Source organism: Schistocerca nitens, chromosome 5 (assembly GCF_023898315.1).
Source record: "Schistocerca nitens isolate TAMUIC-IGC-003100 chromosome 5, iqSchNite1.1, whole genome shotgun sequence".
NCBI lineage: Eukaryota > Metazoa > Arthropoda > Insecta > Orthoptera > Acrididae > Schistocerca > Schistocerca nitens.
This window is the reverse complement of record NC_064618.1, coordinates 181,656,088-181,674,335: the sequence shown is the minus strand read 5'-3', so window position 1 is coordinate 181,674,335 and position 18,248 is coordinate 181,656,088. Positions and strand designations below refer to the sequence as shown.

Genomic DNA, 18,248 nt, shown 5'->3' with positions numbered 1-18,248 from the left:
TGGGCCAGTAAGGCCTTCATCAAAAATAGACGACAGAGACACACATGGGCACCTCACACAAATGCCAACTGCAGTGTGGTTTCAGTTGCCTGAGACTGCAGTCGTGGGTGCGAGTTGGATTTTCATGAGTGGTGTGTGTGTGTGTGTGTGTGTGTGTGTGTGTGTGTGTGTGTGATTTGTTTTTGATGAAGGCCTTACTGGCTGAAAGATTTATTAATTTGTGACACTTTTTGTTGTGCCTATCTGCGCCTCAGTATCTCCACTATATGGTGAGCGGCATCTTTCCTTTTCATAATATTGTTAAATTCATAACTATACTACAAACATGTGCAACTGTTCAAATACAAGTTGTAAGCAGTTAAGAAAACCTTTGAACTAAATTGACAGGTGATTACTTCAACTTCAGAGTTTTTGTCCTTTCTGAAAGAGAGCAGTAGACTATTTAATGTTTATTGGTTATTTTATGTAGCTTCTCCTTTGGGAAAATGAGCAGAAGTGAAATTCTTCAGTGCTAACCCCACAATACCATTTCCAAAATAATACCTTTAATGTAAATTTTGGAGAATAATTTTCTGAAATCTTTGATATTGTAATATCAACTGTTTCAATGTTTTCTTACTTGTTTCAGGGAATCTGAAGACACAATACTTATGGTTTTGAAAGAGATCTATGCTACAATGGGAGTACCACCTGACAGCCATTCAATACAGCAAAACATACCGATTGACAGGGAGCCAAAAACTAACACAGATCCAGATATTTATAATGAACTATCATATTTTGATGGCTCAGAACCACCAACAGGATCTGCTTCATCTGCCAGTGGTACCTCAACTTCGTTCAGTACCCCAAATCCTTCACATCCAGGTGGACTTCAGCCGAAAGTGTCTAGCCACTCTCTGTATCCATCCACCCAACAAAATGAGCCTGAGAGAACTGTAGGTATGGACCCAACAGCCCCACTGACAGAAAATAAGAATTTAGGGCCACCACCAATTTCAGGTTTTGTGAGAAAATAAACGTACAAGCTTTTATTGCAGACTGCTGAAATATTTGCCAATGAACAAGTATGTTGCACATAACACAAGTATATATTGCACAAAATGGTGATGTCGTCTTGTATACATAATTAAATGCTGTGTTAAGCTATTTTCATCTCTCTATGGGATTTCAAATTTTAATATTTATTTTTCATGTAAAATATTGTACAGTTTGTTGTTGAGTTGCTAGACTTACAGTATTTATGTGCAGTATTTATTGTGTTTCAATGCAGTTGAACAGTCATTTTGAAAGGTATTTTGTTTGGTGTCAGAGTGAATGTACTGAAGGGAATATGTGCAATGTTGTCTCTGTAGTTCTGGTGTATTGTTTTTAATTCAGAGAAAGGGATTTGATTTCTTGGTAATGCTTACATAATGCAACACAGCCGTAACACAAGTTTTCCTGGTCATTAAGCAAAAAAAGTATTTATCTCTATGGTCCCACTGGTAACTTTGTTTCCAACCAATGCAGATTATGTAACGTAACATTACTGAAAGTGACAGTGTGGTGCAGAAGTTGTGATTTTAAATTGGTTGCATCTAATACATACTTCTGTGAAAACTCGAGCCTTTTTATGAGAGTGGAATCACAGTAAAATAATTGTGGAGGTATGCCGAGAATCATCATACTTCATGTCAAAATGGATAGCTTTAACATTTGTAACTATTGTACATATTTTTTTGTAATACTTCGATACATTATGTAATGTATGTGTGTGATATAAATATCAACGTTATTTTTGTTATAAAAATTTAGTCGCATATGGTGACATTATGAAATAACTCTAAATAAAATGATCTTGTTGTTATACTCTTATGTGTGTGTGACCTTGTGACTCCTACATTTCTTAATTGTTTGTTGGCCTTTCTATAAGGGGAGTCAGATGAAAACTATACACTTCCCGCAAAGGGACCATGGAATGATTCCATTCAGAAGTAATCATCACATGCATTAAGACATTTATCCCACTGGTAGAAGGGATCATCAGTTCCTGCTGTTTAGAATGTAGTCAGCCAGTGATGGGTCAACAACTGCACCATTCCTGCACTTTCTTGTTTGACTGAAACTGACATACATGCATGTCTTTCTACAGGTCACGAAAGATATGAAAATCGTGCAGTGTATGATCTAGGCTGTTCAGAGGATGTTGCAGTGTTTTCCAAGCAAATCACTGAAGTATATAGCCTTTGTGTGACTGGCAGTGTTGGAGTGCACATTATTGTGCCACAGGATGATTCCACCCAACAGTGTTCTTGGGCGTTTTGGTTTTGTCACATAGCAGTTTCTGCAAAGTGTATTCATAGCACTGCACATTGGTTGTGATTCCACACCCGAGGAACTCGATGAGCAGTGTTCCTGCAGTTGAAGAAAGACCTCATTATGATCTTTTGTGATCCCACCATTTCTAGTCTGAGGGCAAACACTGTAGCCAGCATGAGAAACTTCCCACATCTCACTGCCAAAGAAATTCAAAGCTGTTCTCACAAGTTCCGGTAGGACCATGATGACCTCCTTCGACTGCAGGGGCCCTCTGCCTATAGAATTCCTTAATCATGGGACCACAATACATGTGCTGCAATATGGAGACACTTTGCAGAAACTGAGATGTACCATAAAGTCAAAACAACCAGAAATGCTGTTGGACAGATCATCCTGTTGCAAGGTAATGCCTGCCCCCACGCTGCCAATTGGACAAAGGCTAGGTGTCAGCATTTCGGTTGGGAAACACAGCAGCATCCTCCATAAAGCCCTGGTCATTCTCTGTGTGATTTTCATGTCTTTGGCGACCTTAAGAAAGATGTATGGACATTGGTTGCAGTTGGATGAGAAAGAACGAGAGTGTGTGCAATTGTGGATCCACCAGTCATCGACTATGTTGCATGAAACAAGAATTGATTGTCTTGTCTCCCAGTGGAATGAATGTCTTCATGAGTGTGGTGATTACTTTTGAATGGAACCATTCCTTGGTCTTGTTGTGGTGGACGTTTTTCATTTGACTGCCACTCCTTTTATGCTTTCAAGCATCATGTTACAACCAAATGACATAAAGTCAGTCGTACTGATGTATATATTACAACAGAGCAGTGTTACAGTGGTTCAGACATCATTCTGGAGGACAGGGGCTCAGATTCCCTACTGGCCAACCAGATTTAGGTTTCCTGTGAATGCTTTACAGCAAATGGCAATGTAGTAGTTCCTCTGCAAAGGATATGCTAGGTTTTACCTTGTCCAGTATGAGCTTACGATATCTTGATTGAACTTATTGCTAGTAGGACATAATCTTTCTTGCTTTCTATTCATTGTATCTAGTTACAATCCAGGTAACAACTTACCTGCTGTGTCTGATGGCTAATAGTGTGCTCATTGTGTGTTTGTCAGAAAATGTTGGTGAACTAAAATCTGGTGTGCTTCAGAAGCAAGACAATATGTGAAGTAAACAAGATATGAGAAAACTGTCACAACTTGTGAGAAATATTTAACTAGATATGATGCTGTTGGTGAAAACACTTTCATCAAAATTTTTAAGTAGCCCTACCAAAGAGAAGAGGCTACAGATAATACTTAGCTTCCAAAAGTAAATTGGGTTCCGCATAGCAATTGTATGATTGTCAGGATACTGTTTCTGAGTGCGGGAGCAATGACTTGGTACATAAAATAATTTATCATGGAACAGATGAGGTCGTGTGAGGACAGTTAGAAAGATGCAAACGTATTTTTTTAAGGGCTGTTTATTCTTGCCACTTTCCTATAGTAAGGTAAACAATATTGTGGTGCTATTTCTGATCTCTAAGATGTGTTACTGGTTTTAATTGTGCATGCAAATGTGACATTTAGTTGCTTCAAGGTTGTCTGTTTTCTTATTGGTCCTCTTCACATGGGTAGAGTGTTTCAATGGTCCAAAACTACAACTCATCGATATATAGGCAACCTCTCCCCCCTTTACTCCCCATTTCCTAACCCTAACTGAAGTAAGAGAGAGAGAGAGAGAGAGAGAGAGAGAGAGAGAGAGAGAGAGAGAGAAACTGTTCCATTCAAAATGGATCTGCAGCTCTTTTTAGAAGTTAAAAACAGACATTTTATTTATAATTTAAAAAATTAATTAATGATGCTTCTGATATTCGTAACACACATTTAAACTCTGCAAACCACAGTGAAGTGCGCGGCAGAGGGTACGTCTGTTGTTGGTCTTAGGAAAGTGCATAGCTGCAGGATCGAATTGATAAAAATTTTCTCGAATGAATGGCATGTTGAAGTCTTGATATCTGGTAATTAAAATTTTCCATAAAAGTCACATAAGGTGTCGTTCATTATGTAATGAAGAAATTCAGAGATAATCACTAACTACTAAGTAGTAACTCATAATTGTCTATGGGACTCAACTTGGTTACTGAAAGTATTTAATTTTTCCACTTTTGCATAACTATCTTTCACAATTAGTTACTAATCATTAAATGTTGTATTTCTTGTAATCTGTTATTTCATAGATATTTTTAGCTCAAAAGTAATGAAATAAGTTTTTACGTAAATCAATAGTTTTACTTCCAGAAGAACAAAGATCACTTGACTGCAGTATTTCTCCATATTATTTGCATATAAGTTTAAATTCTTGTCTTATACTGCTTTCCAAAAATATTCCCTTTCTAGATAACTATTGACAACTTCAAGTAAAAGTCTTCAATAAGATTTCAACGTAGGATGGCTAAATAATGTTTAACACATCATAACTTTTAATTGCATGTTTGCACTACCGTATTTACTCGAATCTAAGCCGCACTCGAATCTAAGCCGCACCTGAAAAATGAGACTCGAAATCAAGGAAAAAAAAATTTCCCGAATCTAAGCCGCACCTGAAATTTGAGACTCGAAATTCAAGGGGAGAGAAAAGTTTTAGGTCGCACCTCCAAATCGAAACAAAGTTCGTCTAATTGTAATATGAGACACAATTTAGGTCGAATAAATGACGATACAGCTGCAGTAGTTTGGTTTGAGTCGTAAGCTTAGCAGTTACGGTTTACCAGGTAGCCATTGCTACGCATCACGCGCTCCATCCGTATTTATACGGATATCCTTCCTTTTTCACGTGCTTCGTCTGGTTTGAATTGATTGCTTATTTTTCTTTGATCTGATAAGTGCCGTTCTCTTTGTTATAGGTGTTTACGTCAGTCTAAGCTGAAAATGCATTACTATACTGTCATGCATTGTTTGTCGCATTCTGATAGGTGCGTGTTTACGGCCTGTCGCCGCTCGCGGCGTGGCTTGCTTTTGTGCGCGCTACCGCCGCTTACAAATAAAAAATAGAGAGGAATCGTTTCATTAGCGAAACATTTGTTGTTACTTACACTACTGCTTTCTTTGATAATGATCAACAAGAACCAAATAATAGACTGCGTATGATAGATGATGTTCTGAACGAGAGTTTAGCGAAAATTTTTCTCCGTTTGAAAATCTTTGCAGGTGCCTCTTTAGTTCATTACATTCTGCACAGAAATTAGAGTCATCTAAGATTTAAAAATCTAGTCAGTTGCCGTGCTGCATTTCTGACTGTATCACTTTCAGGCATAAGAATAATATGAATATAAACATGACATGATATGTATATTCTTCCGCGTTTGCTGTTGTCTCACTCTAGTTTCGTAGTTTATTAGGCAGACAGGATTTAAATGAGATAGTAGCAAACACGAAACAATACATGGCAAAATGTTTATATTCGTATTAATCTTATGGCGAAGGGAATACTACATGTGATTCACAATACATAAAAGCTCCTATTAACAACCATCTCTTCTCACAGGTAGGAAAAAAATTCAGAACGTAGAGTTGGCCATATTGACAAACATCCCAAACAGTCTTGCCAGTTGGATTTTTGTAGTACATTGAAATGCTGCTACATTCGAAGGTCAACAATACAGAATTTGTATTTACTTCGTTGGATAATGTACCAAAATTCAGTGGTCGAATCTCTGGGCGGAGGAAAAAGGCTCGTCTTCCACTTTTTTTTTTAATTTATTTACTGACGCAGAGATTTTGGTGCCAGTATTTATCTTTGTGCCTACAAAGCATGCCTGTGTGGCGCTACATATATTCGACGGCAGAAGTTAGTTGTGGCGGCACCCACCAACATTTTTCAGAACTCCCGCTTGCTTTGCACTCGATTCTAAGCCGCAGGCGGTTTTTTGGATTACAAAAACCGGAAAAAAAAGTGCGGCTTAGATTCGAGTAAATACGGTATGCACATTACTGGCCACGTAATATGTTACGTTACTTGAGACACGTGTGCAGTGAAATGTGGCTGAAGATGTAGTGAATATAATTAACAATATATGTTTGCAACGTAAAACATACTGATTTATTTCTATTCTTATGGGGAAGTACTTTCTTGTGGTGCATGGGTAGTGTGTCGGATGCAAGTTGCTCCAGCTTCTCAGTATCAGCAAATGGCATCAGAACCACGCCTCTACTGACATCAAGTCTACATGTCGTGTATGAAACTGACAGAAAAACATTTTGTAGCATTTGAGAAATGTCTAAATGTAATAAAATAAAAATGTAATAAAATTATTAATCATTTATTGAAACAAAATAGCATAACAATACTCTACCTGGTGAAACTGTTTCAAAAGTTAAGACACTACAATGTTTAAATTTAGGGCTACAAATTTATTCATGATTTAAAGTTACAGACCATATTTCTGTATGCTTTCAATCATTTAGTTCATAAGCTTGTGGACTACACACGTACTTTTGTTCATTAAACAATGGAAACATCAGGATGCAATAACAGTAGCGGCTGAAGACACTGCCCATGTGTGTATGAAAGCTGTGCTTGTATGCATTTGTTTTTTATGTTACCTATTTTGGAAGAAGGCCCTTTGGCTGAAAGATTCAACATATGGCAGTCTTCTTGTTGTGCTTGTGTGGGATTCAATGTCTTCTATAGTTTAGTTTTAATTATTGTTGTGTAAGTGAAGCTGAACATAGAAATAGACTACTGGACACACACACACACACACACACACACACACACACACACACACACAGTAGAGAACCACATATTTACCGTATTTATTTGAATCTAAACTGCACTTTTTTCTGGTTTTTGTAATCCAAAAAACCGCCTGCGGCTTAGAATAGAGTGCAAAGTAAGCGGCAGTTCTGAAAAATGTTGGTAGGTGCCGCCGCAACTAACTTCTGCCATCGAATATATGTAGCGCTACACAGGCATGCTTTGCAGGCACAAAGATAAATACTGGCACCAAAACCTCTGCGTCAGTAAATAAATTAAAAAAAAAAAAAGTGGAAGATGAGCTTTTTTCTCCGCCCCGAGTTTCGGCCACTGCATTTTCATACATTGTCCAATGAAGTAAATACAAATTCCATATTGTTCATCTTCGAATGTAGAGCATTTGAATGTACTATGAAAATCTGACTGGCAAGACTATTTGGGATGTTTGTCAATATGGCCAACTCTACGTTCTGAATTTTTTCCTACCTGTGAGAAGAGATGGTTGCTAATAGGAAATTTTATGAATTGTGAATCACATGTAGTATTCTCTTCACCATAAGAATAATACGAATATAAACATTTTGCCATGTATTTTTTCATGTTTGCTGCTATCTGATTTAAATCCTGTCTGCCTAATAAACTACGAAACTAGTGTGAGACAACAGCAAACGCGGAAGAATATACATATCATGCCATGTTTATATTTGTATTATTCTTGTGCCTAATAGTGATACAGTCAGAAATGCAGCACGGCAATTGACTAGATTTTTAAATCTAAAATAACTCTAATTTCTATGCAGAATGTAATGTACAAAAGAGGCGTCTGCAAAGATTTTCAAACGGAGAAATATTTTAGCTAAACTCTCATTCAGGACATCTTCTATCATACACAGTCTATTATTTGGTTCTTGTTGATCATTATCAAAGAAAGCAGCAGTGTAAGCAACAACAAATAGCAGTCTTTTGCCATTGTTTCGCTTATGAGACAATTCCTATCTTTTTTGATATTGTAAGCGGCGGTAGCGCGAACAAAAGCAAGCCATGCCGCGAGCAGCGACAGGTCGTAAACACACATTATCAGAATGCGACAAACAATGGATGACACAGTACCAATAATGAATTTTCAGCTTAGAGTGACGTAAACATCTACAACAAAGAGAACGGCACTTATCAGATCAAAGAAAAATAAGCAATCGATTCAAACCAGACAAAGCACGTGAAAAAGGAATGGTACCCGTATAAATACGGACGGAGCACCTGACTCATAGCAATACCTACCTAGTAAAGCGTAACTGCTAAGCTTATGACTTGAACCAAACTACTGTAGCTGTATCGTCATTCATTTGACCTAAATTGTGTCTCATATTACAATGGACCAACTTTGTTTTGATTTGGAGGTGCGGCCTAAAACTTTTCTCCCCCCTTGAATTTCGAGTCTCAAATTTCAGGTGCGGCTTAGATTCGGGAAAATTTTTTTTCCTTGGTTTCGAGTCTCATTTTTCAGGTGCGGCTTAGATTCGAGTAAATACAGGAACAACAGCACTATTTACTTTTCAGTAATTACTTAGAGAACTTTTCCTGGAATAAAAAAAATAGCATCTAGTACTATTCAAATTAATTTATAAAATAATCATTGACTTTATGATTTAAATCACTGTAGGTGCTTAAATTTTTTTCTCAGTCACCTCACTGTATCTATTGATCTTCATCTGCGCTACTCAGGGGATCTTCTACCACTTAACAATACCATACAGTAAACAATACTTTCATGTTCTGGAAATTATCACTCTGCACTTGTCAAATGTACACCACATAAGAGATTAACCATTCAGACAACGATGGGTATGGCTGAAAAAATCTCTGATTAGTTATTTAAGGCCAAATAACAAGTCCACTGTTTTTGTTCTACTGATTTTTATTTCAGACTAGCGGCTCTGTCGTTGGAGACAGTACAAAGTGACTCAGATGTCAAGCAAGGTACATAGTATGTTAATAAGCAAATGAGACTCTAGGAAAGACAGAATGCTACTTACCAAAAAGAGGGTATTAAATTGCAGACACAACCAAAGACACTTGCATAAAGCTTTCGGCCACAGCCTTCATCAGTAAAAGAGACACACACGCACACCATTCATACATGCAAGCAAGCACACCTCGTGCACACATAACTGCCAACTCCAGGTCTTGGGCCGGAATGCAGCTGTCACATGGTATGCAAGCAGCAATTTGGAGGGGATGGGGAAGGGGAAGGGATGCGGGTGGGGAGAGAGACGAACTATGTCTGGTGGAGTGTGCAGGGACTAGAATATCGATAGGTGCATCATCAGGAAGTTTGTGGGGCAGTAAGGTGTGGAGTAAAGGAACAAAAAAAGAGAGGAGCAGGGAAAGACGGCTGGGTGCATTGGCAGAGGGCGACAAATAAACAGGTTGGGAGATGAGAATGGGGAGGAGATGACTGGACAAAAGGGGGTGGGGCAGTAGTTGTAGATTGAGAACAGGATAATTATGGGAGATGAGAATGTGTTGTAAGGATAACTCCAATCTGCACAGTTGAGAAAAGCCAGTGGTGGAGGGAAGTATTCGGACGGCTTGGGTAGTGAAGTAGCCATTGAAATAATGTGTCTTACGTTCAGCTGAATGCTGTACCACAGGGTAGTCTACTTTGCTCTTGGCCACAGTTTGGCAGTGGCCATTCATTGTCTTGGACAGTTGGTTGGTATTGTCACAGAAGAAGCTGAGTAGCACAGTCAGCGTTGTGTAGTGGTTATGATACTAGACTGTTGCATGGAGGGTCGTGAGTTTGAAACTCTCCTGAACTGTAAAATTTTAATTTCTATATTCGGTTCAAGTACATTCTAGAAGTATCCACAAATGTCAAGAATCATTGTACTGGAATGTTATGTAACTGTATACACACCGTATGTGTTCTGGCCGGAGGCAGTTCACTCCACACTCTTGTATGTGCAGGTGCAGAATAAACCTTTGTTAAGTGAAGTTAGTGTTCGTCATTCGTCTAATTACACCTTCTTCTACGTGACATTATTCCGGTGGAGTTGATGGGTATTGGAACTTGTGATAGCGCACATTGACAACACAGTGGCTCCCATCAGGCCATGACGCAGCCACCGTTTACATGGCGAGAAACCAGAGTGCGAGCCATATTCAGCAGATTGCAATCTATCAGAGACAGAAGAAGAAGAGGACGTTACGATGACAGCAACTGTTTGCCACCACATGAGACATCCTTCCGGGTACTCTGGTGGTGGTTGCCAAGATGCAAACAAGTGGCTGAAGGTACATGAGCATATAGTCAGATTTAACAAATGGGATGACACTGTGAGTTTGGCTAACATATTTTTCTACTTGGAGGGCATTGCCAAGCAATGGTATGAGAACAACAAGGAGAAGTTCACAAGCTGGGAAGTATTCCAGGCGGAACTGCGCAAGTATTTCAGTGACACATGACGGCAGAAGTGCAAAGCTGAAGATAAATTAAAGTGCAGGGCACAGTGTCCAGGAGAAACGACAACATCCTACATTCAAGACATGTTGGACCTATGTAAAATAGTGGATCCTAGAATGAAGGAGGAAGATAAGGTTGCACATCTCATGAAAGATGTTGCTGAGAACATGTATCGAGCCCTACTGAAAAGGTTTCGACAGCAGACGACTTCATAAAATGGTGCCAGTATATCGAGACAATGCGTCAAAAAAGAATTACATGCAAGCAGTTTGATCGGCTTCCAAACATCGTATCGATGTCTGTGATGGAGGAAGCAACTGATTTAACAAATGTTCATCAGATAGTGAGAGAGGAAGTTCAGAAGGCAGTTGGATTACCCGGCGAGCAATAAACAGAGACGCTTCAAGAGGCCATAAGGGAGGAAGTGGAACAGACATTGAACCCAATCTCTTGTCCTTCATTTCCCTTCAAAATGGTAAAAAAGTCAAGACCCATGCGAAGCTATGTTCCTACAATGCCACATGAGGAACCTGTTTGGTCACCAAGGAAGACTGACATCTGGAGGACCCAGGATAACCAACCAGTATGTTTCCTCTGTGGACAACCGGGACATGTGGAGCGCTGTTGTCGAGAAAGGTGGCGGACATTTGATGACGTCTGCGCCAGAAGACAGCAGACTGATCTTAGCTGATGCCAACTACGGGACGACGAAGATGAACAAGAAAATGTGGGTGCAGGATGATGTAAGTCACCATCACTGCAAGCTAGCCGATCAAGATCTCCGTCGCCGTTTAGAAGCTCCAGCCGATCACCCAGCCTTCGCAACCTGGAAAACTAAACAACAAGACCTTCCTTGGAGGTGAGGCCACCGAAGAGAAAAATCCTCCGCCATTGATCACTACAAAAATGATAGGAAAATAATTCGATATCCTCATGGATGGCCAACCAGCCAAAGTTCTTGTGGACTCTGGAGCATCATATTCAGTCATTTCGGAGAAGTACCGTCGCAAGTTGCAGAAAACTGTATTCGTCAACAACAAAACATCTCTGCTGAAGGTGGCTAATGGGAAATATGTAAAACCTACGGGAAGATGTACCATTCGTGTGGGTGTAAGTGGCCATACACAGCCGTTAGAAGTAATCGTCTTACAAGAGTGTAGTCATGACATCTTTCTCGGATGGGACTTTTTGAAAGCTTCTCAGGCAATTATAGATTGTGGTCACCCTAAGATTATGCTAGATGAGATGTGATACTGTGGACAGGAAGATGTGCATCCGAGTGTGTGGAGACTGTGTGCTGGATGAAGTGATCATTCCTGCAGTCAGCGCTAGAAAGGTAACTGTCACGTGTCGTGCCATGCATCAACCCATGGATCTTGTAGTGGAATGTAAGAGAAGCATACCACTGAAGAATAACTTAGTCATCCCAGCCTCTGTCATCTCGTTTAAGAACGGATTTGGTGAATTGTGGATAGTTTGTCGCCAAGAACCGCAGATCCTTCCAAGATGCATGTGTGTAGCAAACGCTGAGCTGTAAATTGCAGAACAAATGAGCATCATAGAAACCTCCCATGCTGAGTCTGTGGGCAAAATTAGTGCTACCACTACAAGACAAGATTTTCTAGCTCGACTATCACCAGATCTCACTAAGAAACAACAGAATAAGCTACTTGTCATTCTTCAAGAGTTCTCTGAATGCTTCAATCCACAGGTGAAGAGCAAATTAGACAAATCAGTGGTGAAGCACCGGATTAGCACTGGAGACCATCAACCAATAAGCCAGAGAGCATACCGTGTGTCAGAAATGGAACGTCGAATAGTTCAGGGATGAAGTCGAGCAAATAATAAAGAATGACATCATTCAACCTTCGCAGAGCCCATGGTCATCACCAGTGGTCCTCATCAGGAAGAACGATGGCAGTTGATGCTTTTGTATTGATTACAGAAAGCTTAATAAGATAACTAAAAAGGACGTTTATCCTCTTCCATGAATTGACGATACACTAGATCAGTGGTCGTCAAACTTTTTTGCTCAAGGGCCAAAACTAACAATATGACGTGGCACCTAGGGTAGCAGAGTTCCAGGTCTTTATTAACTATGAAACAAAGTAAATGGTGTGTTATGAACCTCCAATAGACTAGCTATAGTAAAGAAGTGAGAGGTTTACCACTGACTTTGTAGCACTTTATCATTAAAGTTGATGCCATCCAGACCAATACGTGTAGAATGTTCTCTGTTTCAGATTGTTGCCACCGTCAATGACCCCTAAATTGTAACACTGTAATTGCACAACGAAATGTTGCTGCGTTGTCTTTGTGAACAGGTGGTTAATAACAGCAAATGGACTTATACTTAATGTATTATGTAACATGAGACAATATGTACCGCAAATGACCATCTATATAATGCATATTCATGAATCCAACGCACTTTCATTTAAGATTGATACAATAGCAGATAATTGGTACAAGGGAAACACACCCATTTGATGTCAGCACTGAGAAACAAACAAGAAAACATTTCCATTATTACATCCCCTCCCACTGCAACGACGTACCAAGTGGCACCTGTAAAGGTGACAGAACAACTTTATGCGCTCCTACTTACCATTCCTGGAATATTTTTCATTTGACGAAGGAGACAGGTACAGCCGACAGCTGCAAACCATTTTTTCTTTACCGGATTTGGATATATATCATTTATCGTTCTTCAAAAACTGTAAACATTAGCACCTGTTAAAATGAAATAGTTCTTTCAGAAACAAACCACTCGCAACTGTTGAATGTATGTGACTCCTTCGCCAAATAACATTGCTGTGCAGTTGCTTACAACAATAAGCCATGTTTATGACACTGAAATTCTGCAACACAGGGAAAAAGAGTTTTAAAACCCGTCCTCTGGTGACAACTATTAGATTATGAGGGATATATTCGTAGGAGACATACGAGTAGTTGTCACGTTGTCAACAATTACATTTTCAGTCGGTCTTCACAGGAGTCGAGTGTTAAGACTGACTGGAATAATGACGACATGTGCCATTCACAGACTCACACAGAATGACTGTCACCATGTTTAGGAGTGCTGAAAACTGCATAAAATGCTGCCAATCAAATTTCAATAAACTGGAAAAAAGCATACAGTGCATCTGACTAATCCCTTCCAGTTTAATTATGTCTATGAAAATAAAATTCATATGACTTGCACAATCTTGCAATATTCATGTAACTAGGCAGGAGCATATGAAGGGTGAAAGGAAGGAAGGGAATTGTTAGTAATTTTGAGCCACTAGCAAAAGCAAATCTGGGATCTGTGTATCTTGTTCCTGAAATTTATTTTAAAGTACTTTCATGCAAGATGAGATAGAAGTATTATTAAAATATTATATTACATTATTCAAATGGCCACAAAAACTTTGTTATAATTGCATTAATCTCAAACTTTCAAAAAAATGTAGAAATAAATAAGAAACTTAAAAAATAGGAAAAGGACAGATGCACTGCACATGCAACAGGCTATATAAGAAAGCTACAGGTGTCTCATTGAATCTGGTTTTTATTCATCATAATTGCAACACAAATGTAAATAAAAATATATAATTTTTCATTAATGTGACTTGTGATGTTGAACTTCTTTGACTGCCATCTATATCTGCGTCGTTTGGGCTGCATACAATCCTCATTGCATCTTCTAAATCACTGGACCACCGATTACGATATTTATTTTTCAGGTACTTCATTTTTGAAAATAAAGCTTCACAAAGATAAGTTGAAGGAAACAGTGTTAAAATGAACTGTGCACAGTCTCATAAATTTTTATAATTATTACACAGACATTTCCAAAATTCAGTGTACTGTTGTGTTTCAAAGAGCTTTAAGCTGTGTCATGCTGAAGTTCGATTATTTCATTTAGCAAATTAGTTTTAGGAAATCCAAATTGGCAGAATAATTCGAGATCATCTTGTCCAACATGCCTAGGGTTCTCTACGAGAATGAAACAGCTTCGAATGTTTCTAACATCTGCAAATCTGTTTTTTATTTCTTCCAAATAGGCTTCCAAATATTCTTTCATGTTTTGGAAAATTAGACAGATCTTTTACTTCGAGTTCATTTATATATAATTGCAGTTTGGCTTCAAATGCAAATATTTAGGCAATTTCCCAATTATCTTGTTTGGTCCTTGTCATTCCAAGTTAAGTGTGTTGAATTTTTGTGTAATATCGGTCAAAAAAGCTGTAAGTATCCACCATTCATCATTATCAAGTTCAAGATAATTTTGCCACTTTGTCATAAGAATAAAATAATTTATATCCAAAAACAAAGATGATGTGACTTACCAAACAAAAGCACTGGCAGGTCGATAGACACACAAACAAACACAAACATATATATTTCAAATTGACAAACCATTCCAGCACTTTTCCTTTGCTTAGCCATCTGACAGCAGTATGTAGGAGAAAAACACTGTAACAAGCTTGCAATTCCTGCAGTTCTTTAAATTTTCGGTGATTAAGTTCACAGGCACAAATGAAATTTATAACACTTACAACTGTTTGCATAACATTCTTCAATTTGTTATTTAAAATTTGTCATGCCAAACTTTAATGCAGTAATCAGTGAATGGAGAGTAAATTTGGCACATTCCATTCCTTCTTAATCAGTGTTATCAAACCACTGTTGATGCCCATCATTGATGGACAACCATCTGTACATACTGATATTAATTTGCTCATAGATAAGTCATGTTTTATATAAATTTCTTAATTGCATCCACAAAATCCCATCCTTTTGTGTGATCTTTCATGGCTATAATTGCTAAAAAATCTTCCTGTATTACCCCATCATTTTAGCAGTAACACAAAAATAATGAAAACTGAGCCACCGAAGGTAAATCTGTACTGGAATCACATGCAAGACTGAAGTATTTGCATAGTTTGACTTTATTAATTACTGCTTCAGACATATATTTTGAAATATCTTCTATACGATGTCAGCAGGTAGATTCTAAAAGTATGAGCTCATTTATTTCAGCTGATATTTGTTTACTGTTGGAGAAATTTTGAAACAAGGTTTCAGAAACAGTCATCATACATTCCTTCACTAATTCAGCATCAGTGAAAGCTTTCATATTTTTTACCAGAATATTACATACTTTGTATGGTGATCTTGTGACAGCCCCACTTTGCCCAACTGCTGCGAACATGAAGTTTTGTTGATGACAAATGGTAAATTTTAGATGAGCAATTTTTTCCTTTCTTTCATTTGAATTCAAAGGAAAAGCTACTGTAAATGAATTGTGCTTAATTGTGTAGTGGCAAAAAAAATTGTATCTCTTTAGTCCCACAATTGTATCCTGGCATATTCAGCAAGTGTCCACTTATAAAGCAAAACTCTTCTTCCCATATATCTTGGAAACTTCTTTTCTCTTCACTTATTTTACTCTTAGTCACTGTTCTTGAGGGGGCATCAGACATTATTTATTCCACTAATATTTATATCACCAAATATGAGCACAAATACACTCAATACGCGACGAACACTCTGGGGCACTGAAACTTAGTTCACGACTGACACGACAACGCTAACAGTGAGGCGGCTGCAGGACAAGCCCACCGCCGAAAAACAAGCGGCGGAGGGCACGCATCGCTTTTGAAGCACAGCTCATATTGTTGGCTAGCAGGCAGCTCATGCCTTTAGCGCTGCGGAGCACCGGCAAGTGGCACGTTAAATGAAAGTGGTGGATGGTTTTCAGTTACCTAATTACTTCACCAACTTTAATCAAAATTCTATGCAGTTTCCATAAACAAAACACCACTATCAGACAAGTAGATAACTAAAGCTATCCTTGCGAAGCCGAGGAGTGTCACGGGCTGCACGAAAACATGATCTGGGCTGCATGCAGGCCGCAGTTTGATGACCATTGCACTAGATTGTCTGAAGGGGGCTAAGTTTCTCTCAGCTATGAACATGTACTCGGGATACTGGCAAATCAAAGTACATAAGGCTGATCATGAGAAAGCTGCGTTCATCACCCCTGAGGGCCTATATGAGTTTAAGGTAATGCCATTTGGTTTGTGTAATGCACCAGCAACTTTTGAACGGCTGATGGATAATCTTCCAAGTCACCTGAAGTAGGCGATGTCTTTGTTATTTAGATGGCATTATAGTGTTCTCAGAGACATTTGATGAACACACAAAGAGACTGAGGGCCGCTCTTAAGTGTCTCCAACAAGGCGGACTGAAAGTTAATCCAAAAAAGTCTCTCTTTGGAGCAAAAGAAATAAAAATACCTTGTGTCAAACGAAGGTGTGCGGCCAGACCCAGAAAAGGTGAGATCTACAACGGAATTTCCTATTCCTAAAAGTATTAGAGATGTGAGAAGCTTCCTTGGATTATGTTCTTATTACCGTCATTTTATCAAAGACTTTTGTATCAAAGCCAGACCACTCAAAGAGTTGTTAAAAGCCGATGCTAAACTTATCTTTGGTGGTGCTCCTCAACAAGATTCTTTCTATGTGCTGCGAAAAACTCTGATGATTGACCCCGTACTTGGTCTGTATGATGTGAGAGCACCTACAGAACTGTACACAGATGCCAGCGGGTATGGGATCGGTAATGTTCTGGTGCAAATTTTGAATGGAAAAGAGAAGGTTATAGCCTATGCTTCTAGGACACTTAAAAAAGCTGAGAGAAACTACTCAACTACAGAAAGTGAATGTCTTGCTGTGATCTGGGCCAAATGCAAATTTCAACAGTCTCTCTATGGAAGGCCATTAACAGTTGTTACAGACCATCATCTTTGTTGGTTGACAGGTCTTAAGGATCCAACAGGACGACTCACCAGGTGGGCACTGCGTCTTCAAGAGTATGACGTTACCGTAGTGTACAAAAGTGGGAGAAAACACCAAGATGCCGACTGTCTCTCAAGAAACCCTGCGCAAGACCATCAAGACTTTGATGAAGATAAGTTACTGTGTTGCTGCTCTCCAGGATCTCTCTGCTGAGCAGGAGGAGGACGCCAAGATACCTCAAATTGTGCTTGCCTTAAGTTGGTCAGATGATGTAAAAGGACAATTTAAGGCAGTTAATGGATTACTTTGCAAGATAAACTTCGATCCGTTTGGGAAGAGGTAGCTACCAGTGATTCCTAAAACATACGCTTAGATGTTCTACTGAAATTCCATGACACACCTGAGGCTGGACAATTAGGATTTAATAAGACGCACAGTAGAATCTGCGAGAGATTTTTCTGACCAGGTTTATTTAGGAGTGTCGCACTGTCAAGAGTGTCAGAGGAGAAAGGCAGTTCCTCAGAAACCACCTGGTCGACTCGTACCAATTCCACCAGCCGAAACGCCTTTCCGGCGTGTTGGGATTGACCTCCTCGGATGACTTCCAACATCTGCTAGTGGCAATAGTTGGATTATTGTTTGCACTGATAATTGGACACACTATGCCATTAAAAAAGCCATGAAAACAGCTGAAGCATCTGAGGTAGCCAAATTGATCATGGAAGAGATTGTATTAAAACATGGTGCCCCAAGGTCGTTGATTACAGATCGAGGGAAAGTTTTTCAATCGAATCTTGTGACAGATAAACCGTGGTGCAACATTACTCATCACATGACAACTGCCTACCATCCGCAAACTAACGGGCTTCTGAACACCTTAGTAAGACTTTGGCAGACACACTATCAATGTACATCAATGTTGAGCAGAGCAACTGGGATGAAGTGCTACCTT

The 18,248-nt window shown here is 39.0% G+C and overlaps 1 protein-coding gene across 1 annotated transcript in view; it reads left to right on the top strand.

Moving 5' to 3' along the window:
• Positions 1–1,851, top strand: part of LOC126259566 (phospholipase DDHD2) — a 210,044-nt gene extending 208,193 nt beyond the window's left edge. Inside the window, exon 13 of the mRNA XM_049956471.1 lies at positions 629–1,851. Within this exon, the coding sequence (XP_049812428.1) occupies positions 629–1,019 (391 nt within the window). The 3' untranslated portion in view covers positions 1,020–1,851. The remainder of the gene's footprint in view (positions 1–628) is intronic.
• Positions 1,852–18,248: the final 16,397 nt, after the last annotated feature.